Raw genomic sequence first — 22892 nt, 5'->3', positions numbered from 1 at the left:
AAAAGTTAACATTTCACTCATCTGAAGCTGGACACCCAAGAAGACTGGGACACCCAAAATTAAAGCCACAGAGGATTTGTGGTAGCACTGTGAATAAAAGCCAGATCTCTTGTTCTCCTGTGATTTAACCATAAAGCCTGTCTTCCCCATAAATTACATACACCTCCTAGTCAGTAAATTCTTGCATCAACAGGAAGGTTTATGCATACATTTAGAAGATACTTTTATTGTAACCATTGCATCAATATCATTAAAAACAAATTATTTTGCTTTCTCAGGCTGGAGAAAACCCTGCACCCTTGGAGAAAATCATTTCCCCTTTTCCTGCAGGGAGTACAGAGTCTGAGCAGCAGCTGTGACGAATGGAGAAAGAAGAGGAGGAGGATGAAAGAGGCTGGAGCAACGTGAAAGAAGATTTGTACTGAAGGAGCTGTTCAAGTGCCCAGCAGCAAAACAGAGACACATACATGCTTATATAGAGAGCATACGTTAATACCTGCATGCCTTGTTGAGAACGTAAGCAACATTCCTTGTAGATAACTGTGGTCTGAGCGCTTGTGCTCCTGCAGTTTGAGTCAAAAGATTAGTGATGTCCTTGCTGTAGTGCTAACACTTTCCTCACCAGGCATTGTCTATGGTATGGCACGGCACGCATCTGCCCCTTTAAATGTAGAAGTGTGAACAATCACTTGCAAACCCAGGGCTAAATTATACCTGCGGATAGTGCATTTGCTGCAAATAGGCATCGGCTTGTCTTGGGAGGTGTGGGAAAGGGGTGTTTAGCAGTTTTGACAAGGGACAGTTTGTGTGTGTATATATTAAGCTCTATGACACCAGGCGAGATATGCTTTTCTTACGACTGTACTTTCTCTGGTGCTACATTTAATGTTTGTCTAGGGCTAAACTGTCTCTTTGTGGTGCTACAGTTTTACCAGGATGATGTTCTGAAACATGAGCCTGGGAGAAATATATTTTGGTTATTAATATTTATACACAAAAAATAGGTTGAGAAGGTGCTATTTTCCTTTCTTTCTACCTGTAAATAAATTAGCAAGCAAGCAAACAAAAAACACCAGCTAATCTAACCCTGAACTTTATAAAACAACTCACTTTGGGGCAGCTCATCTCTTGCTTTGCTGGAATGTACCATGTGATATGACAGCAGTCGTGCAGAACAGGAGATTCTTTTCACCCCTAGATATTCAAAAAAGGCGGAAGGATTTGGCCCAATAATCAGCTATGTTAGAGCTTTGTGGTGGGGAGCTGGTAGGGTTGCATGCCTAAGTCCTTGCTACTCTCTGAAACCGTAGGGGTTTAAAGAGCTACAAAATGCTCAGAGCAGTTTCTAAAGCCAGGGGGCAATAACAGGCATTCCTACTAGTATTGCGTTAGCTGATGTTCCTTTGTAAACCATTACTTTCAGAAGTCTCATAAAAACAGTGATAAAAATGGCTCTGGGCTGGAAGTTTAGCAATCAAGTCTGATCCGATTGGTCATTGTTCTCACTAAATACTTTTAAAAGACTGGGTCCGATACATCCATATTAAACAAGTGCATTCTGTTATTTCAGAGATGTTATGCTGGATGATCCGCACAAAGAATCAAACACCTAAACATCACTGAATGTAAACTCATGTGAGATAACATTGTGTATTACTGTTGTGAATAGGCACACATGGCACCAGGAACAAGACTAGATCTGGCAAAAATATTTGCATGGAAATGTATTCAAATTTACAAACAAATAAATGCTCACCAGAACAGGACATTAAATAAATATTGCAGAATGCTCACAGAAAGTCACTGGGGTATTTGCACCCAAAGATTGATTTTTACTAGTTATGGGGGAGATTTTCAAACGGCACAAAGGGATGTCAGATGCCCAACATCCATTGACTTCCAATGGGAATTGGGCACATACCTGCTCTTGGAGGCTTTGAAAATCTTCCTGTACTTTCATCCCACCATAGAACAGAAATGTACCATGTGAGCTTTACATCCAATCAGAACTGTTTGAATTTTGGATACTTGCAGAGAAGAGTTTCGATGCAGTCTCTAGGCTGAAATCTATGCGTCAAACCTTCATCAATTTTCAGGCACACCGGCACATGTTTGTGGGAATTACTGGTTCTTGAACAATTGATGAACAGGGAAAAGGGTGTAAAGAATAATTTTTTCCCAGCTCAAATTATGACATACAGTGAGTGAAGAGTTTCGGAGTAGCAGCCGTCTTAGTCAGTAGCCACAAAAAGAACAGGAGTCCTTGTGGCACCTTAGAGACTAACACATTTATTTGAGCATAAGCTTTCGTGGGCTACAGCCCACTTCATCTGATGCATGGGCTGTAGCCCACGAAAGCTTATGCTCAAATAAATGTGTTAGTCTCTAAGGTGCCACAAGGACTCCTGTTCTTTTTTTAGTGAGTGAAGAATGACACAGCTCCTCTGTGGAGGAGATTTGGACGGGACATGGCTACGCATGGACCTCAGGCTCTTCCATACCACGTTTGGGGCCTGATGCGGAGAGGTGCTGAACACCGTTAGCTCCCCGCGGGCCCTATCTCACTCCTACTGAAGTAATGGAAGTTTTGCTGTTGTCTTCAATGGGCGCAGCCTTAGGCCTGCTGCTTTCAGCAAGAGTCGTGGGTGCTCAGCACTCCTCTGGATCAGGCTGATGCTTTAAGAAAACCATTTACATTGATGAAAATAAATCACAAAGGAAACTAAATTGTACCTCTATCTATTTTAGCATGATATCCTATACAGACAGGAATCCCGTACGGAGATGGCTAGGAGACGTGGCCACCTCATGTGGCAAATGATCTGGTTTATGTTTATTTGTACAGGACAGGCGGGGACCTCCCCTCCCATGGAATGTCCTCCCCTTTCTAAATTATCAGCTTCCTGCCTCTAAACAGTCCATGACTTCCCAGCGGAGGGAGGTATTGGTCCCCTTCCCTTTAAGCAGGTGTAGTTTGCATGATCATTTGCTAACTATATTATGACCCATGGGCTACCTCGGTCTGCAGCTCTAAGACCGTATGTGGCTTTTGCCCCATCTAGGGCTTTCATAAATCAGTCACAGATAAGCCACAATCCTGTGAGACAGTTTAAGGGCATGAGGGACAGGTTCTGCTCTCAGTGTTGTGTCCCTGGTCAGTGGGAGTTACTTCAATCAAGGTGCCGAGACTCAACAATGAGGCACACAGCAAAGTCCCTTAGTACAGACAGGGCTCAATGTAAAATCCAGGAAGGATTCTTTGAAGGAGGACCAGGCCGAGAATGGGGCCGAGGATGGGGATAGCGGGGTGGGGAGAAGAAGGACAGAGATCTCTTCAGCTGTTCCCAGGAACTCAGTCAAGAATACAAAAGGACACATTATGCCCAGGAAAGCTACAACCATATCAACAGCATTTCACAGGTTTACATAAGAACAGAATTTGGCACAGGAATTCCACTTTAACTCTGACTTGCCTGGCTTTTGTAGGCTTAAATCAGATGTTTTGTGTGAATGGAATATTAGGTTTACGGAGACTTAATCTAACAGCTGAGTCAGGGAAACTTTGCTAGAGAAGTCTCTTGGCAGAAGCTTTACAGCCAACATTCTCTGTATATAAATCCAGTGATTTACTAGAGTGTATGTATTTGTCTAAGCCTTACATTTTCTGGTATAAATGACTATACTTGAATGCCTCCATCTTTTGACAAGGAGTGTTTTTATGCTTTTTTTAAAAAACAACAACAACAACAGATTCAACTCCTGTTGATATTTGTATTTGGAAACTAATACATGTTGTGTACTCCCCACCATTGTTCTTGTTCATTACAAGGACTGCGCAAGATGGTGGTGGGGGGTTGGTACTTTCCTAATGTGAAGGAAGCCTGCACGGTCCCTCCCTCTTCTCTCCTTTTTGCAGCAGCCAAGAAGCCATTGATTTTGATTAGCTCTGCAGCGGAGCCTCTGTGAAGAGCGGGAGTGCTCTCTAAATGAAAAAAAGACCTCATCTTAGGTTTCAGCAGACAGTGTGTGCGCAAGCCAGGGAAGGAGGTTATGAGATCATAGTCTGTATGGAATGCTGCATAATGTGACTGTGAAGAAAGTCTTTATTAATTTTTAAAGCCGCACTCGCATGAGCTAGATCCCATCGCATATTGGAACTTCACATTTCAAGTTAGAAAAGCAGCTAAGAATAGGATAAATACTGCTCCCTCATCTCCCCCATCACTAGGCCAAATTTATTCCTGGTGTAAGTCCATTGACTTGGAGTCAATGGGGTCATACCCAGGGTTGAATCTGATCTAGTGTTTCCAGATTTCTACTCTCCTTCTTGGAATGATTTTCACCAGCTAAAAGGGAAGTGTGGAAGCCATTCTACCCCTTCTATATTACAGGATATACGCGCCGCCGACATTTGTGTGTCCTAGAACAAGTGTTACCATTTGGAGGCAGAGCAAGTCATCCAAATACATGGTTTTCTGCCGATGAGGCTTAACTGATCCACTGACCGCTTGTGTACACATTGAAATTGCACCAATTTAACTAAATCTTTCCCTAAATCAATGTAGTTAAATCAGTGCAGCTCCCTTGTGCGGACACTTCGAACAGATTAAAAAAAACTTAACTTGGTTTGTTATCAACTTAAACTAAATAGAGAGAAGACCCTCAAGTCCATTTTATAGTTTCCAGAAAGAGGGCAGCAGCTATTTAACTACATTCATTTAGAAACAGATTTAGTTAAGTGGGTGCACTTTCATTGTGTAGAGTGGGCCTTAGACTCAGGCACTTTCTCTGTTCTTTTGCAACTGGAAAACACTTGACTAAGTGCTGCTACAGCCATATTCCTCACACCATAAACCTAGGAGATAAAGAAAGAAGCATCTCCCTCTGGGAGCTGGTGGAGAACAGAGAAGTGAGGCAGCGGGAAACCCTTCTCTTGAGAAGCCAATTTCCCTTGTAGAAAAAGAGTGTTGATAATGGGACTGGGTCCCATGTTGCCAGACCCAGCTTTATTTTTTTCCAGATTTATTTATGAACAGCTTAGAGAGGATAATTATTCCTTTAAAATAAGCCTGAGTTAAATGTAACAGAACTAGGGACAGCTCCAAACCAAAACCCTGGATCCAAACACACCAAACCTTGTGGAATTTTGGATACAGAGCCACACTTTGTAGGTAGACCCTACCTCTGTAACATGTTCCCACATTCACATCCCTCTAAATTTTGGACAAGTTTAATTCTGGAGGCAAACTCTGTGGTTCAGCCTCATCTATACAAGCTGCTGTATGTGGTTCATCTCTCATGGGACAGAAGCTTGGAAAGCACTGGCATGATTGATTACGACCATGTTAATCAAAGTCAAAACCCACTTAAAGCATGAACAATGGGTGACTTAAGAACATAAGAACGGCCATACTGGGTTAGACCAAAGGTCCATCTAGCCCAGTATCCTGTCTTCCGACAGTGGCCAATGCCAGGTGCTCCAGAGGGAATGAACAGAACAGGTAATAATCAAGTGATCCATCCCCTGTCGCCCTTTCCCAGCTTCTGGCAAACAGAGGCTAGGGACATCATCCCTGCCCATCCTGGCTAACAGCCATGGATGGACCTATCTTCCATGAATTTATCTAGTTCTTTTTTGAACCCTATTATAGTCTTGGCCTTCACAACATCCTCTGGCAAGGTGTCCCACAGGTTGACTGTGCGTTGTGTGAAAAAATACTTCCTTTCGTTTGTTTTAAACCTGACGCATATTAATTTCATTTGGTGGCCCCTAGTTCTTGTGTTATGAGAAGGAGTAAATAACACTTCCTTATTTACTTCTCCACACCAGTCATGATTTTATAGACCGCTGTCATATCCCCCCTTAGTTGTCTCTTTTCCAAGCTGAAAAGTCCCAGTCTTATTAATCTCTCCTCATATGGCAGCCGTTCCAGACCCCTAATAATTTTTGTTGCCCTTTTCTGAACCTTTTCCAAGTCCAATATATCTTTTTCGAGATGGGGCGACCACTTCTGCACACAGTATTCAAGATGTGGGCGTACCATGGATTTATATAGAGGCAATATGATATTTTCTGTCTTATTATTCATCCCTTTCTTAATGATTCCCAATGACTTCACCTTCCTGAGAAGAATGCCAGCATATCAGGTACTCTGAAGGGAGGAGAGGAATCCTCTTGTGCTGTCTCTAGTCTTCCCCTTCCCCTTCCCCACTCTGTTCTGGATTGAATTTACAATCTCTTACTCTAGAGCCCTCTTTTCTCATAGCACGGAGCATGCTTCTGCATCCAGCATGAGGCACTTCCACTGTCATCATCGTTAACCTCTCTCCTGCTGGCTTGAATGATGCTCCCTTTGCCTTTGCAATGATCACCACCGCCACCTAGCCCAAAGTCATTTCCATCCTCAGGTCTTTTAAGGAACAGCATCTTCCACTACTATGGGACAGAGCTGGGAGTTCTATTAAAAACTGGAATTAGTGTATCCATAATATAAGAGGTTGGTGCGATATATTATAGCTCAGCATACAAAAGAATTTTTTTTCTATCAATGTTCATTCAAATGCAAAAGCAGATTTTGATATAACCATGTTCGTGCACCTTCAGCACAGGTATTTGAGCACTTGCGCTTTACCGGTGTGCGTACATTTGCGAAAAGTTAGTTTTCAGCTTAATGCTCGAATATTCACCAAAAGTAGTTTTCAAACTGTGTAAGTGACTCTCAGCATTTCAGGCCATTCAATCAGGGAGCAGAAAATTTGCAATCATATTCATAACACTCTTTAAGACCAATCTGAAGACCACGATTTATTTGCTGAAGAAATTCGCCCATAATTTCAAAGAGCGAATACATTTGAGAATGTTCTAGTTTGCTACCAGTCACACTCCGCTAATAGATTAAAAATCGTGAAATGCATCAAATCTACTGGGTACAGGAAAGACCCTACAGAGTAGCTGTGCAAGTTCCTTCCCACACCAAAGCTAAGGCAAGGCATGTGCTTACTGCAGATGCAATGAGCTAGTTATGGCTCTTGTGTATAGATGGACATGGCTTCTTTCCCTCTTTTGTAAAAGTAATTTCATATGCTGGAGATTCTTTGTACATATTTGTAATGACTTTATTAAAAAAAATCAATTGTTCACTGGGAAAAAAGGTCTTACTTTTTATTTCCTCTCCAAAACAGAGAAGATCATTTACTATGAATTCTTTCCCCAACCCTGCTCCTGCTCCCACTGAAGTCGATAGAAGTTTTGCCATTGACTTTCACAAGAGCAGGAGCGGGCCCTGTGTTACCTTCTGAGAAGAGGCTAAGACTCTTTTGCCCCATATTTAGGCCACAGAAGAATCACCACAACTAATACGAGACGGGATGTCTCAAGGAATTGCTAATGGACTATAGAGCCTGTTACCTCTGTGTTGCCCAGCACACGTTGATAATGACAAAAAAAGTATTTATGACTCACAACTGTTTGGTGGCCTATGTGAACTGAGTTGACCTCTGCCCTTCATGTGGAACAAGTTCCCACGGTACAAAAGCACCATTGTATGTGGCACTAAATCTCAAGAGGGAGGAGGAAGGTCCAAGACGACTGAGCTAGTCTCTGACCTCTAGACATGGCTCTTCCACATCAGGATTGAGGTCCATTGACAGGCATCAGCATGGAGAAAGTTACTCTGCTGCTGTTAGTGCTGCATCTATAGCGAAATGGAGGCCTTCCGTCTCCAGGAGTATCAAACCAAAACCTTCATGTGTTTCTGTCATTACAGAGACACTGGAAGCTTAGCATGGCTTGCTCACTCAGAGCGGTCTGATTACATATGATGGCCTAATGTACTGAAATAGAACACAGTAGAACCATGCACGTGTCTCTGAAGCTAGAATACAGGCCTATAACAGGGGCAAAACAAGAGTCAATAGGGCACTTTGAGGTGGCATAAAGATGGAGAAAAGGCGCTCATATCTCACAACAAATTACAGTGTTATGGCAGGTGTATAATTCTACTGAAAGCCTCAACTAAACAGAGAGATCCCCCCCAATGAGTAGTAGTACCAAGCCTTGTGTTATGTTTTTCTGGAGTGTTTTGGCAGTAGTGGAGTGTTTTAATCCTGGCAAGTTACTATTAAGATGCTAATTCACTCTCTCACGTTCGCAGCTGGAAGACTATAGTGGGGGGGGAGAGGGGGGGAGAGAGGGAAGGGAAGAGAAAAGACCAATAACAGAAATTTTGCACCTATTGATGGCAGGGGAGGAAACACTAGACAAAAAAAAGCTTATTTACAACCAGAATGTCAAATGCCATCAGTAGTTTTAATCTTTCTCCTATTAACATTTTGATACACTTCACCATCATTCCCCACAACATTGATTTTTGCAGTAGTTCCTAAAGGCAAGCAAAGAAATAGTCACTCCTACTTGGAACCAGGTTTTCAGAACAGCCTTGAGACTCTAGAAAGCAGAAACTACACATTAACCTATCAGTTTCACTCCATGGTATTACACACAGAACGGAACCCATTCATACTACATTCACCTGTGCTTCCTTGCAGAGTCAGCAATTTGCCATTCCACCCAGATAAAGGTTCACCCAGGCTATGATTCACATGTCGAAATTTTATGCCAGTTGGAAATCTCTCCTGTTTCTTACAGAATCTAAGAGACCTTTCCTTTGGAGACAACCAGAGGACTGTTCGGCTTAGTCCATGCCTTTCTCAAGAGGCTTTTAACAAAGGCACCTCACCTCATTTTGTGGGGCAAAGCCTCTTCTCCTCTCCCTTCATCCTATCTCTCTCTTAATTCAGGTTTGATTCAGATTCTGCCTCCATCATTTCTCCTTTGTCCTATTTTTTTCCAAGGAAAGTTAAGACAAAACCCAGTTGCCATTAGCTCCTGTTTGCTTTAATTTTTCCCCCAAGGAGGCTTTACAGTAGGAGGGGAGGAAAGCAACCAATACATACGTGCCGCCCTGTTTCCCTGAGGTACAGTTCTTCCTGCTTGATTATCCAGTCAAGTGGGATTGTAACCTTACGGCCATTTCCATAGTAATGAGCATGGAAGATGCCATGATTGCTTAATGAAGCCATTTCTCCGTGCGTTCAGCAAAAAGTAAATCGTCTAGCGAAAGAGAAAGCTTCAGCTCGAGAGCCAGTGAACAAACATCAAATCCATTGGCATCCTAGTGCCAGCATAAGATTCTCGACAGACACTGTGACAGCAGAATACAGACTTGTGCTACTCCAGCATCTAGTCTGTTCATTTGCCTATTAAGGGTACAAGCCGCTGTCCTTGAAAAGCGTTTTCTGAAGCCGAGGCATTTGCTTGTTTAGGCAAGATGGGGTTTATCAATAGAGGAAGTTTGTCCCTGTCTACCCTGGATGGTGGAACCTGACTGCAAGGTCCTCATAATGAACAACCTCTCAAGTAAAATGCACCCTCCATCTATTTCACACAATCCTCATAGAAGGAGGGGGCCACTAATCGCTTTTATTAGAGGAGTTGTCACCATGATAGGGGATTTCAAAATATTGTCTGTTTGCATGCAGGCTGGCCACATCCAGATACATACCCTAGATCTAGGAGAAATCTTAAGATGAGCTATAGGATCATCTTTGGACATCTCAAATGAAGCTCAAAAGAATCCAAATTCTTTATGTCTGTATCACACTGGTAGCATTTGCATGCAACACTCCACCCTGTTAGCAGGCATCAATCCTGCTAGGAAACAATGAGGTGGATTCTGCTGACTCCCTACAGAGAGAGGATCTAAGGTTTGGGCTGAGCAGCCCTGAGAGAGGAGCCTTCGGAACAGCCAAGCCTAGGAAGAAAGTTTTGAGCTAAATTATATGTTATTGGATTCCCATTTTGTTTTTTAATAAAGCCAATCCCCAGGAAACAGCATGAGATGCTTTTTTTTTTTTTAAATTAACTCTATACAGTTTGTGGGCTGGGTTTGAGAAAACCATCTCTTTACATGGCCTTCAATTAGCACTTGAACTTTTGTAATAAAATTCAGACCTGGCTTTAATCTCTCCCCACCTCTCCAAGCTCTCCCACTTGCAAAGGAAGCAGATAATCCAACCATGAACATTAAAGATGAAACATTTCAAAACTGAGAAAATGCTACCCCCTCTTGGTCTCTTTAATATGGCCCTCTCCTATTTCTCTTGAGGTTTCATAAAGATCAAGATGGCAACCCATGTGTTTTATGGTATCAATGACAACAACAGGGCTATCGGCCACCGATCTCTCCCAAAACCCTAAATGAACCTCTGAAGCAGTGACTCTGACGTGTTTCCCCAGGTAATACAATAGTGGCAATGTAACTTTATGACGACAGATTCTGGGGAGTCAGGAGGCTGGTTTAATGACATAACTCCAGTCTGCTGTCCTCTCATGAGTCAGTTGAGGAAAGCTTTCCTCTAATATTATGGACTACACACATATAATGGGAAACTCTCATCATGTTTTCCCTACAAATACGACATTTATGTACACTGAGAGAATAGACAAAGAGGAGCCAGCCTGGGGTAATTTGTGCTGTAGACAGCAAGTTCAAGCAAGGACCTCAGGCCCACGTTAGCAGTGAAGAGTGGCAGGGATGGAGAGTTGAAGAGTTGAAAACCCACGCCCCTTCCCTCTCCTTAGAAGACTCTTCATGCTAATGGACTCTGATCCCTGCTAGAGACGTAACAACATGGCAACCTGCTCCCCCGGTTGGATGGAGAGAGAGAGCTGTGTGAAAGACCAAGACAACAACCCACTAAATACTTGGAAGCAAGGAGTTTCCCAGCTTTTTCTTCTGTCTGCTCACAGGTCATCCTGATCCTGGTACGTGTTGGGGTTAATAAACCTGGAAGTGAGCTGAGGTAGTGCCATCCTTCCAACAGCGCAGAGTCTCCACTGCGATGGACCGACAAAGAGGACAGGTCTTCTCCCTGTCAAACCACAGGCAGAGGCACTCTTCACAAAACACATGCTGTGGAGGAAAAGGGACTCTGTCAGGCTGAGGGGAGGGGAACAACCCTGTCACCCAGTGCACAGATGCAACAGAAACGCTTTGGTACGGGAAGCAATGCAAGTTTAGAAGGAGGGAGCAACCTGTAGGATCTCACTCACCCGTCTGCATGAAAAATAAACCCAAATATGAGCACACTAGCCCCACACAGGCAATAACTCAAACATCAGCATCTCTTAATGAAGAAATGGAAACGCATGTCCAAAATACAGTTCTCTTAAGTGCGGGATGTCTCTCTGGGTACATAACAGCAGGGCTCTGTGCGCTGCACTAGCTCTCTGTTCTCTTCAAAGTGCAATTCCAGGTGTGGGCCAGACTCTCCAAAACCGAGGGGTTGAAGGGAGTCGCAGCAAGTCTCTCAGCCCCAGTCGACAGACTCGGGCTTGCGCTAGGGCTGTACACATAGCTGTGCAGGCAGCACTCCGAAGTTGCAGCTCCAGCCAGAGCTCGGGCTTTGAAGCCTATGGAGGGGGGTTGGCTTCAAAGTCTGAACTGCAACTTCGAAGCGCTGTCTACACAGCTATTTCTAGCTCAAGTCTGTTGACTCTCTGTGTGGGCCAGCACTAGAGAAGGATGAGACTCACATTGGCTGCAAGTTTCACAGATATTTGCTGACAGTAGAGGAATGGAGAGACTTGGGGATCTTGGTTATATTCTGGGCTCTGCAGGGGAGTGTCTATGTCTATACTACATTGGGTGTTTGGTGACTTAGATGTCCACTGGGCACTAGACGGAGATACTGTGTCTATTTCTATGCTATGTTTAGAAGTGACGAGGTTAAGTTTGATCCTACAACGGGTTTGGCAAGCTTGGTGTTCTTACCTGGCACATAAGGATCAAAGGTTCCCTGAACTCCACTTGGCAAATAGCACAGATGTCTCCAGCCTCACTGCACTGCTGGCTGGTTGCACGGACTCCATAGGTCTGTTAGGGAGAGGGAAGAAAAACCTCTCTGTGCAAAAGGGTTTAGATTGCCTGGTTTGTTCTTGTACACGCACACAAATGCTTCTTTTCATGCCCAGCTTTTCTACACTGAAGAAAGCCCACTGGAAACTAAGCTACATCCCTGCACTGTGGCTGACAGCGGGAGTCTGGAGATGAGGGTCCTAGACCCTGCTTTGACAGTGACTTTGTTGCAGGATGTTGGGTAAGTCACTTCATCCCTCTGTGCCACAGTATCTACAGTTGGGAAATAAGGATAATGATATTTACGGAGCTCAGTGGGGTGTTGTAAGCATTAATTCAATATCATTTGCAAAGCACTGATAGAAGGTGCTTAGAAAGTGCTAAGTATTATCAACAAGCTAGCTCCAAAAAATCCCCAAAACACTTTTCATCCACAAACCTCCAAGCTCTTTATAAAAAGGAGGGTGTATGTCATTACCCCCACTGTACGAATGGGGAAACAGAAAACTAGAGAGGTGAAGTGACCTGCCCAAAGCCACATGATGAGAGAGTCAAGTGTCCCAACTCATAGTCCAGTCCCCTATCCATTGGGCCACCTGTCTCCAAACATACACATTACCCGTGCCAAGTGCTGAGAAAGTACCATGGTGTTAGGTCCCATATCTATACTCCACAAGGCAGAAAAGCCACAGGGTCCTACCACTATAAAAGATAACCACAGTATTCTCCAGCAGTGGCTGTAAATACCACCATAACACTACTGTACGTTGCCATGTTTGGGGCGAATACAGTAGTATTTATTTTAATAATAAATCAGGGGATGTCTTAAAGTCTCTGCCTCACACAGACACACACACAAACGGCAACTCGCTGCTTTATTAGACTCAGTGGATCAAACAATACTATTCAGCGCCTCTAACCATCACATTTCATACATACTTGTCAATCTGTTTCCAGAAAAGGGATGCAGCATCTTGCAATAGACCAGCCATGCAATGTTCCATTAACATTGTTGGGAAAGGGCAGACATCAGGAATTGCTTCCCCATCCAAAAGTTAGGTAGGGCTTCCCATCACAGCCATGGGGTGGTGGGTGACTTTTTTCAAAAGTACCATAAATCTGGCACCCTGAGCAATGCTTTACTGAACCTTTCCTTTGTGGCAACATTTTCCAAGTCAACTTGGCCACACACATTGACTACTTACCTGAGGGGTGCAAAGGACCTTCAGTGCCTTCCGGACACTCCCCACACGGCCACAGATGTCAAAAGACTGCAACAGAAACATTTAGCTTTAGACACTGTTCACAGGGCGATAACAGACAGAGTCTTGTAACTTGGAGAACATCTAGGGAGAGATGGTCCAAACAGATACTCGTAGGAAAGAAAGAGCCCGAGAAGCAGTAATGCCCAAAGAGACTGAGGTGTGACAAAGAGCAGAGAAACAGACACGAGCGGACACTGCAATATGGTAAATAAAAAGGACTATTACTTTAAGTTGCATACCCAGAGACTTCACGTTAGAGGAAGGGGGACAAAATAGTCTCTCTCACTCTCTCGACATCTCTGAGGGGACTACAGCTGGAATATGGTATTCATTTCTGGGCTCTTCATTATAAATTGGAAGGAGTTCAATGAAGATCAACAAAAATGGTGGGGGGCTGGAGGGACTGATTTCTGAGAAAAAATTAAAGGATTAAATACGTACAGCTTGGCTAAGTGGCGACAAAAGGTGAGTGAGTGTGTGTGGTGGGGGACACGACACAATAACTGCCTACATATCTCAAGGGGGATAAATACCGAGGAGGCGAGAAATTATTTAGCATAAAAATAGCGGTGAGGATAGAGCTAAGAAAGGGAAAAGTCTGATGGAATATCAGGGATAAATTTCTGAGAGTTTAATCTATCAGCCTGTGGGACAATCTCCCAAGACAAATAGAGAAAGCCATACTGCAAACTAGACTAGACAAGATGTGAGAAAAGGCCCCATAGGGAACAGCTCTGCATTAGCAGGGAGTGGGGCTGCATGGCATAACAGGACTTTTCCATCTCTAATTTGTCTGGATATGGAGCGAGTGGAAGGGCAAAAGAAAGACCTAACATGAAGAACTGCATTAGACTTACATGATATGCACACACATCAGAAAAACTGGATTTTTTTTGTGAGGGTTTTTTTTTTTTTTTGGTTACCGTGACTAAGTGGGCTCTCTGCAGAGAATGCCAGTGAGATCACCGTGCAATAGATGTGGAATCAAATGCAGGCAGCAGTAATGCTTCCAGTCAGCAGATAAAAGGGCTCCAAGGGTTCTTCCGTAATGTTTCCAGTCAGCTCCTAGGGCTTGAGGCTGCAGACTGTTACGGATCTTTAAAAGTTAATGATCCCATGGTAGGTAGCAGCTCTCTCTCACACAACCCCATGCTCTCTCTCTCTGGGGCTTATTTGTGTCTCTGCTGGGGCCCCACAGCCTCTTCTAGCATCCTCCCTACGATGCGTGTTTCCCTTGCCACCCATTGAAATCTAAATTGCAGCCACCATCTTTCTGGCCAAGGAATTGCTCCACCTTTGTGCAGGACTCTTCTCTCTGGTAGGGCATTAAGACATGGGCCTGCATACATATTAACAACTGGGATTCCCGCACCAAAGTCAGCCCTGTGTTCACATGTAAGCCAGGCATATGCACGGAGAGGACCAGTGCCAGCTGCTCTACACAACCTCCCCATAACCTGAGCCTGCAGGACCTGCCCTTTGTGCCTTGGAGAGGTGATACAGTCGAGCTAAGCCCTGGATTACTGCCAAGAGCACAGCAGGTCTGAGCACCAAATAGGCTTTTGTGGTTTTTCTAATGTGGTTTGTGGCTTTGCTCACGTGGACTCCTAGGGGTATATTTTCAATGCGTCGGGTAAAGAATTAGACATGCAACTCCTGTGACAGTTAATGGGATCCAAGCATCTAATATTCCATGCACTGTATTGGAAACGTAAACCAGCCTATTCCCTCTCCCAGTCCACTCCCCACTCCTCTCACACAGGGTCTCCAGTGAAAGGGAAGCTGAAATCCGTAGTCTGATTGTCCCAGTACCTCAAATCCTGTATATGGCTGACAGACACTAAAGGCACCTTAAATGATCCTGGACTCTCAGCCACTGGGCTGTATTATCTTCCCACTTACACTGGTTTCACTCTACTGACTTCAACAGAGTTACTCCCAACTTACTTCAGCGCAGAATGAGAGGAGAATCAAGCCATGTTTTGCCAACCTCTTTGGCTTTTCCCAACACTAGGCTGTAGGCTAGAGGCCACGGTTGCAGGCCGGCTCTTAAGTTTAAAACAGATATTTCCTGGTTAAAGGTAGCAGATATTTGCTTAAAGCAGACGAGCCGGGGCAGTTCCCTCCCATTCCTGACCTCTGCTGTTGGTTATGAGCCGTGCCTTGGCAGTGTCATGGGCAGGACAGTACAGAACTGGCAGTCAGAATTATGCAAGCTAAGAATTACAAAAGATACCAAAGAAGGGCAGGTTTAGTGGTAGGGGGGCAAGGTTCTGATCAGATACAAAGGTGCTCTTCTGAAGTAAGTGCACTGACGTCCCTCCTCCCACCACATAGCCCTTGTATATCAACAAGGACCTTGAATAAAGCAGGAAGGAAAGAAACTTCCACGCTAACAGCATACGCAGAGACTTCAACAGAAGGGAGCCTTACAATGCTGCTCCTGAGCCACAGTGGAGGGCAGTAGATCGTTATTCTCCTTTGATACTGCAGCTGCTAAATCACAAAATAGGAGAACTTTTCAGGACAATCAATCGCTTCATCAGTCCAGATTGCCGTCCAGCTACCTCAGAAGTCAGCACCTCACCCTGTGGAGAAATGTCAGCCTGTTCCATAGAGAAGAATGACCCGAACCTGGGATGGTCTCTCCAGACAACAGGAGCCATATGAGGAGCCCAGGACTGGAAACATCTCTTCCCTTTTCCCAGGCACTGCCCATTTACACAGGAGACACTTGAAGCATACAAGAAATCAGAGTCACCACATGTGACTCAAAGCCATGCCCCGCCTGGTGCAGGAAGGACACATAGGATCGCTTAGGTCCCCTCCTGGAAGCTTACAGTCAATGCCACTTTTGAAGAGGGAAGCTTCCTACCACTCTAAAACATGAAATAGTTCAGTCCTCCAAAAGCACAGTGGAGAGCACAGACAGGCAGTGCGGTCCAGTGGATAGGCACTGCACTGGGACGCAGGAGTCCTGGTTCTGCCACTGACCTGCCATGACCTTGAGCAAGTCACTTCCCCTCTCTGTGCCTCAGTTTCCCCTCCCACCATTTATCTAGTAATCTCTTTACACCAGGGAATGTCTTTCATTCATGTTTGTACAATACCTAGCACAAATGGAGCCATCTAGGCAATACAAATCTATCATAAGCAGCAGCTATCTTTGGACTTTACAGACTTAGGCTGTGTCTAGCTGAGCAACTGGCACTGATTTAAGAAAATCTGTTTAAAAACCAATTTCCGTTAAATTCTTATGTGGACAGACTGATTTTGGTTTAAGAGTGTCCACACAAGAGGCTTACACTGTTTTAACTTAATCAGTGATGCACCTTTTTAGTTTACACAAGGCTATAGGCTCAGCATTCAGCCTGCCTTTCTTGAGCAAACTAATGGAAAGCATGCCAAGAGCAGTCTTCAATTACATCTGTCCCCCACTCAGCTCCTGGACCTCTATCAGCCAGGTTTCAGGTGAGGACACTGAATGGAAACGGCACTACTCGTTTTGTCCATATGGGGGCAGCGGGAGAGATTTATTCTATTACTAGACCAGTGGTTCTCAACTCGCTGCCCAATCAGCACACAGCTGCAGCCCATGTGACATCCTCAGGGCCACACAGGTAGCATATATACTGTGTGGATGCAGCCCACATAACACAGAGAGAGAGCTGCATAGGGCACCCACGATGGTAAATAGGTTGAGAACCACTGCACTAGACCCTTCTGCATTCAGTACTGTTGATTACACTATACTTTTATTCTGCCTCACAGGAGGAGCAGGAATTGATGGGGAAACCCAGAGCTGACTGCAATCTTTGCTCTGAGGCTGCACTCAGAGAGAATGGTGATGGGCAACTTCTCCTTGTGCTACCAGAGAGTTCATCTGCAAAGTCTCTCAAGGCCCTAGACTGTCTCGCATCCTCTTCTATTGTTTTTTATATGAAGCCACAGGGGGAAACAGTAACACATCGGAGACTCAAAATGTCAACAATATGCGGACAACCCCATGCCTACATCTCATTCATCACTACTGTCCAACTATCTCAGTGCCTGGCCAATACCAGTAAGTGGAGGAAGACAATTGGCCGAAGCTAAGCGCAAGCAAGACAAAGGTGACGATGGAGGGGGAAAGAAAAACCCTGGTGAAGATCTGGTCTTCATGAGAACATCTCTGAACACTGAGTGAGTCTGCCATCAACTAATCAATTCAGTTCATAGCCTGGGAGTTCTCCTGGACTCTTCACTGGACTTCTAGATACTTCGACAGCTACAGCTGCTCAAACCAGCTTTTTCCATCTGTAATTGTCCAGGACCCAGGCAAAGCAATCCATGCCTTTGTGATTTCTACCACAACTCATTGTACTTGAACACATTGATCTTAGAAAACTCCAGCTTGTCCAGAACGCAGCAGCTCGCCTCCTTAGCAACGTTAGCCACAAAGAACATAGCAGTGCAGCACTCGAATCACCACACTGGCTCCCCAGACAGAACTGGGTAAACATCACGATCTCAGTCCTCATCCTGAAGGTCATCCATCGCGACAGACCAATGACCCGAGAGAGGAGGACCTCCCTTGGGAGTTATGTTCCACAGGAATAAGAAAACCATCAGCAGCATAGGTCAGACTCATGAAAGCGGGGCACACAGCTTGCTCAGCAACCACCACAAGGTGATGGTGAGAATCACATTAAGGACCTTACATCCTTCAAAACTAACTGCAAAACTCACTTCCCCTCCCCTCATCTTGCTTCTAGTGAAAAGCAGAGAGGAAGAGGAGAAACTCTCTTATAGACACACACACCTCTCCCAGAAACCTCCTGCAGAAGAGGGTGAAATTTAGTCCATTTGCTCATCTCTTAGTCTGGGGCCTAACGTTTATGCTTGTAAATGCAATCCTGCCCTAGAGCCTGGTTATTGTAATTAAGAAAAATGGCAGACCCTTCCCGTCTGGACAAGATCCATTGTGCTGGTGGGGATGCCAGCCTCAGTCTCCAGTGGTGTTAATCCACTATCTTCCAGAAAACTATGTCCATCAGTCCGATCTCTCATTCTGGATGCACTAGTATGATGTCCTCACAGGCACATAATTAGGCATGGCTGCTTTCATAAATGTAACAGGCAGAAGGATGGTCCAGCGATTAAGGTGCCAGTCTGATACGCAGGGCTTGTCTACATGAACATTTAGACTGTGGCAAGCTGTAAATCTATCTCGCACGAGTCTGCTGTGGTCTCACTGTCCGTGTGGACCCTGCTGAGGTGTGTGAACAGTTAGCTAGAGCACTCGGAGCTAGAGCAAAGTGCTCTGAGGAACTGTTAATGCACATCAGTACGGTGCACACAGACAGACAGTGGCAGGCCAGTGAGGGGCAGGATTCATATCCCAGTTTGCTGAGGTCTAATTGTTCAAGTAGGGCACACCCTCAGAAGACCAGGATTCAATTCCCAGCTCCACATAGACTTCCTGTGCAACCTTAGGCCACTCATTTAAATCTCTCTGAGCCTCAGTTTTACCATCTGCAAAGTGGGGATAATAGTACTTCTCATGGGTGTTGGGTGGATAAAACTCTTTGAAGAGCATGAAGTGCTCAGATACAACACTAATGGGGGCCATATAAGTGTCTAAAATAGTACATTTTTAAAGAGTTTATTTTTTAATCATAAAAAATAAACATCAGGGAGTTTGCTGCTGTATACCGCGTTTACTCACCAGGCATCTCCTTACCTTGCAGAGACTATACAGTATGATCAGGATCCCTCCTAGGAAATAGCTGCTGGATGGATCATCCCCCATGATGTATTTGTACCACAACTGGATGGGGACAAGCGAGCGGAACAGCTGGCTCAGCTCTTCAATAACCAAATAAAACTTCCCCTGTAAAACATAAATGATACAAATGATCATCATTGCCAGGGGCCCAGAAGGAGAAGAGAAAGGCTCAGACGTAAGAGTTCGCGCTGTGATGAGTCCTGCATGTCCATTAGCCACTCAGGCACTTTGCTAATGGTTGCACACGCCGGTATTGGTGAGTTGCAACTATTGCCCTCTTCACTGCCATCTAATTTAGTGCCCAGAAAGGGAAAAGTATCTTCTCATTGCTTCCTTGTGCTCCCCCGGGCGGTTTGTTTTATCCAGTTGTTGTCTACAGTCTTACATTTGCTTCTCAGGGCAGGGACTCTCTCTTTGCTATTTGTTTGTATCGTGCCGATACGGCACTGGCTTGTAGGCATTGTTGTATGATCAATAATACTAATAAATAGGAAGAGGAGTACAAGACATATTTCTCTTTCCCTGGTCCCACCACTGTGCTGAAGGCAGAGAATTACTATTGTACAACCAGCTTGGTCTCCCTATTTTGCAGAGAATCCTGGTGAATCAAATTGCAACAGGCCCTCCCTTGCTTTCCAGCATTCCCTTCTGCGCAGTGTGTGCTGGTCTCAGATACAAACTCTGAGCCACAAAGACCAGCTCTGAAATACAACCTTTAGTTTCAGGGTTGCTAAATCCTCCCAAGAATTGTATTGGGAAAGAGAATTCATCCAACTATCTGCTCTACACTAGGGAGCCCTGCACTTTGCAGGAATGGGCCCTATCCCCTTTTTAAACGTCTACTGAAACAATCCTCTCATCTTGGTATTTCCTCTAGATTTGAAACCATTTGTTCTTACAAAGGACACCATCAAGGCATCATTGTTTACCTTCAGGTTTCTCGTAACCCCAGGAGGCTGCAACAGAAGTATGTTTTCTAACCACATTTTCTTTCACTCTATAGCAGTGAGAACCAGCACCAAGAAGCTGACCACATAAGTAGGATCTAATTTTGGGTCTCCCAGCCTTGATGAGGATCTGAGTTTGTGTTGTCACTCATTGTTTAGAAGGAAGAATTGATGCCAGGGCAAAGGAGTGAGATGAGGGGTCGTAAACGTAAACCAACAGATCAGCTGTCATGGCGTTAACACGCCTAAAAGTTAAATTTTAAGATGTCAAGATTTTGGATTTGATAAGGATAGGGAGGGATGGGAAAAATTCCCCTAGAATTTTGCTGCGTGCATCACAGTAACAGTATCGTTGACGATGTCATCACAGGTCGCTGTCATTAATCGCCATCGGTGGGGCGCAGGGATTCAGTCCTCTGCAGTCCAGGAAGAAAGCAGCAGTCAGCACCCTCCCCCTGGGTCTCAGAGATGAGATCACTTGGCAGGCTGTCCCGCTGTGCTGAACAAATCGAATCCTTCAGAGAGCTCTGGCATTCTCATGATCTCATATCCCCCCTGGGACAGCGAGTGAGGTCACACCAGCGGTTGCTAAAGGACCTGGGCTTTTTTTCCCCTTCCCCCATCCCTCCTCTTTTTAATCCCATGTGGCATCACATAGCAAAAATGTAACAGCAACAATATGGGATTCTAAATGCAAGCAATTTATTAAATTAGCACGAAAGGCTTTCTCGCCAGACTCACGCTTCAGTATGATCATCATTTATTTCATAAGCCCCTGTGACAGAGGGTCGCAGTTTGCTAATGACTAGTCTATCACTTCCTTTAGCATAGGCAGCTTTCCACATACACACACACACACACACACACACACACCATCCAACCCTGATGAAAACAACTGGCAAGTAAAATGCACTGCAAATTCCTAAAGCAAACCACTTTGCTGCTTCTCCCACCAGACTCGGACTTTTCCTTCATCCAGTTCAGCATCCGTAACAGACTGTCCTGGTACAGGTCAACACTTGATCCTCCAAAGATTTCAGATGCCTTCTGTGAAGCTATGGGATAACAAGTGGAACCTTCCTGTGAAGCTTGGGAGCTGGGCAGGGCTAAAACTAAGCTCCTGCAGAGTTTCTGAGCTTCCCGGGGGTGGAGCACAGGGCTGGGAAACATTCAGGTGAGCTCTGGCCAGGGAGCAGAAGCGTAGGAAGAGGCAGAGATGGACTTGCAGCAAATGGAAGATTCTGATTCTGTTAACTACGGTGCCTCCACTCCTGTAAAGCTAAGAAGTGTTAATGTAATTCCAACTCAGTCACCTCCTCTAGGCTAGCACTTCCCATGGGTTTTTACTGGTAACTGAAGGACATCTCAGCAGCCTGGAGATGTGTTAACAGCCCCAAAGGAGTGCAGCTACCAGCATGAAATGGGTATGCACCATCCTGGATGACTCACACCACCAGAATGACCATCCAAGAGAACCCTACAATCGGATACAATATCATCACAGCCGTGATGGGTGCAGCTACAAAGATAGCGAAATGAGACTTAATCAAAGGAAAGAGTGCCATATGAAATGTTGCCCCAACAAAATTAAAAGCGTTGCCTTCTGGGAGCATGGAGTACAGAGCCTGTACCCATCAGATACACCAAGTCTCAACCCTCCCGGACATTTACTTGTGACACTGGCCTCTTTTTAAATTTAGGAAAAATCTCAAAATAGCCACAAAACACTGGCAGAGATATGAGCCTGAAAAGAAGTGCGGTCCCTCTCTTTTAGCAGGTATATAGTTTCCTTTACCCTCAGCTGCAAAATTCAGCATTTCTGATGTCCATAACTTATTACAGGCAGCATTGTGAGTGCTGCCTATTATTAAGGTTGGCTGACATGTCCCATTCTAAGAGCCTGTTTCCAGTTGCTTATCAAACTTTGCTGAACTTTAACCATTTGGGCTGAAATTTTCCATGGCACGTGTCCGCCTCAGGCTCTATGTTATTTATTTATTTAATTAATTTGTAAGTTTCAGCCATTTCTGAAAATGAGGTGAGGGAAAAGTCCATTGCTTCACCAGTGTTAAAAATAAATCAGTCATACAACCCTTTCGTTAAGAAGGTCCAGCACCTTCTCACTTTGGAGCTGGCCTCTGTCAGGATATGCCTTTTGCTATTCCCATCACAATCTTCACAAATCTGGCTAAGCTATAAGCCTTTGAAAAAAAATCTCCCTTCGTACATGCTTTTTAGAGACTTGTTAGAGCGACACCTAAAATCTGAGGATTCTGTCCGCACCAAGCATTCGCCAGCCCCCTACTGCTCCTTCTTGTGACTGGATGGCACAAGTGCCATCCCAACAGAGCAGATGAGCATGCTCCAGACCAGGGGTGCCAGGGCTGAGGAGGACTTTTCCTGAAACTGCAGTTCTCACCTGCTCCAGGACAGGGTGGGGCAAGAAACCAGAACTATGAGCAGAGCGTCTGTCTCTCCTGTGCTCTCTCTGACTCCTGGCTGGTGTCCAGTATGGAGGAGGAGGAAAGTGCATGGGTAGAACGTAGAGGGGGAAAGTTGAGGGGAGGGGAAAAGAAGAGAAAGAGAAATTGGGACAGGGAGCCGAAGTGGGGCAGGGACTAGAACTGGTTGGGAAAGGAAATAGGATCTGGGATAAAAAGCTTGAGGAGTGGAGACTGGGAATGGGATGGGGAGTCAGTGACGGGGAAGAAATAGGACTAGGGCAGTGACGAATTGGAGGGGACAGAAGGGTCTGTGACCACTAGAGAACACTCTTTTCCAGAGTCTGGAATGGAACCCAAGATCCCAAAGTCTCACCATTCCTCTACTGTCAGCAATTATCTGTGAAACTCACTAGCAAAGTTTGTGCCTCATTTCCCTCTGGTGCTGGTCCACATAGAGGATGACAACCTACTACTGCTGTCAGTTACTCTACTAGCTCAAGTGGCAAAGGTCTGTGTGATAGATCTAAAGGTGATGAGACATGATGGAATTT

At 44.8% G+C, this 22892-nt stretch overlaps 1 protein-coding gene across 1 annotated transcript in view; it reads right to left on the bottom strand.

The window, feature by feature from the left end:
- Positions 1-10272: 10272 nt before the first annotated feature.
- RNFT2 (ring finger protein, transmembrane 2) overlaps positions 10273-22892 on the bottom strand; it is a 36715-nt gene continuing 24095 nt past the window's right edge. Inside the window, exons 8-11 of the mRNA XM_024195576.3 lie at positions 18906-19055; positions 13124-13189; positions 11835-11936; positions 10273-10973 (exon numbers count right to left, since the gene is read on the bottom strand). Of these exons, the coding sequence (XP_024051344.1) occupies positions 10839-10973; positions 11835-11936; positions 13124-13189; positions 18906-19055 (453 nt within the window). The 3' untranslated portion in view covers positions 10273-10838. The remainder of the gene's footprint in view (positions 10974-11834; positions 11937-13123; positions 13190-18905; positions 19056-22892) is intronic.

This window comes from Terrapene carolina, unplaced genomic scaffold (assembly GCF_002925995.2).
Source record: "Terrapene carolina triunguis isolate 2854851 unplaced genomic scaffold, T_m_triunguis-2.0 Scaffold951, whole genome shotgun sequence".
Taxonomy (NCBI): domain Eukaryota; kingdom Metazoa; phylum Chordata; order Testudines; family Emydidae; genus Terrapene; species Terrapene triunguis.
Note: the sequence above shows the minus strand (reverse complement) of the source record. Positions and strands in the feature narration are given on the sequence as shown.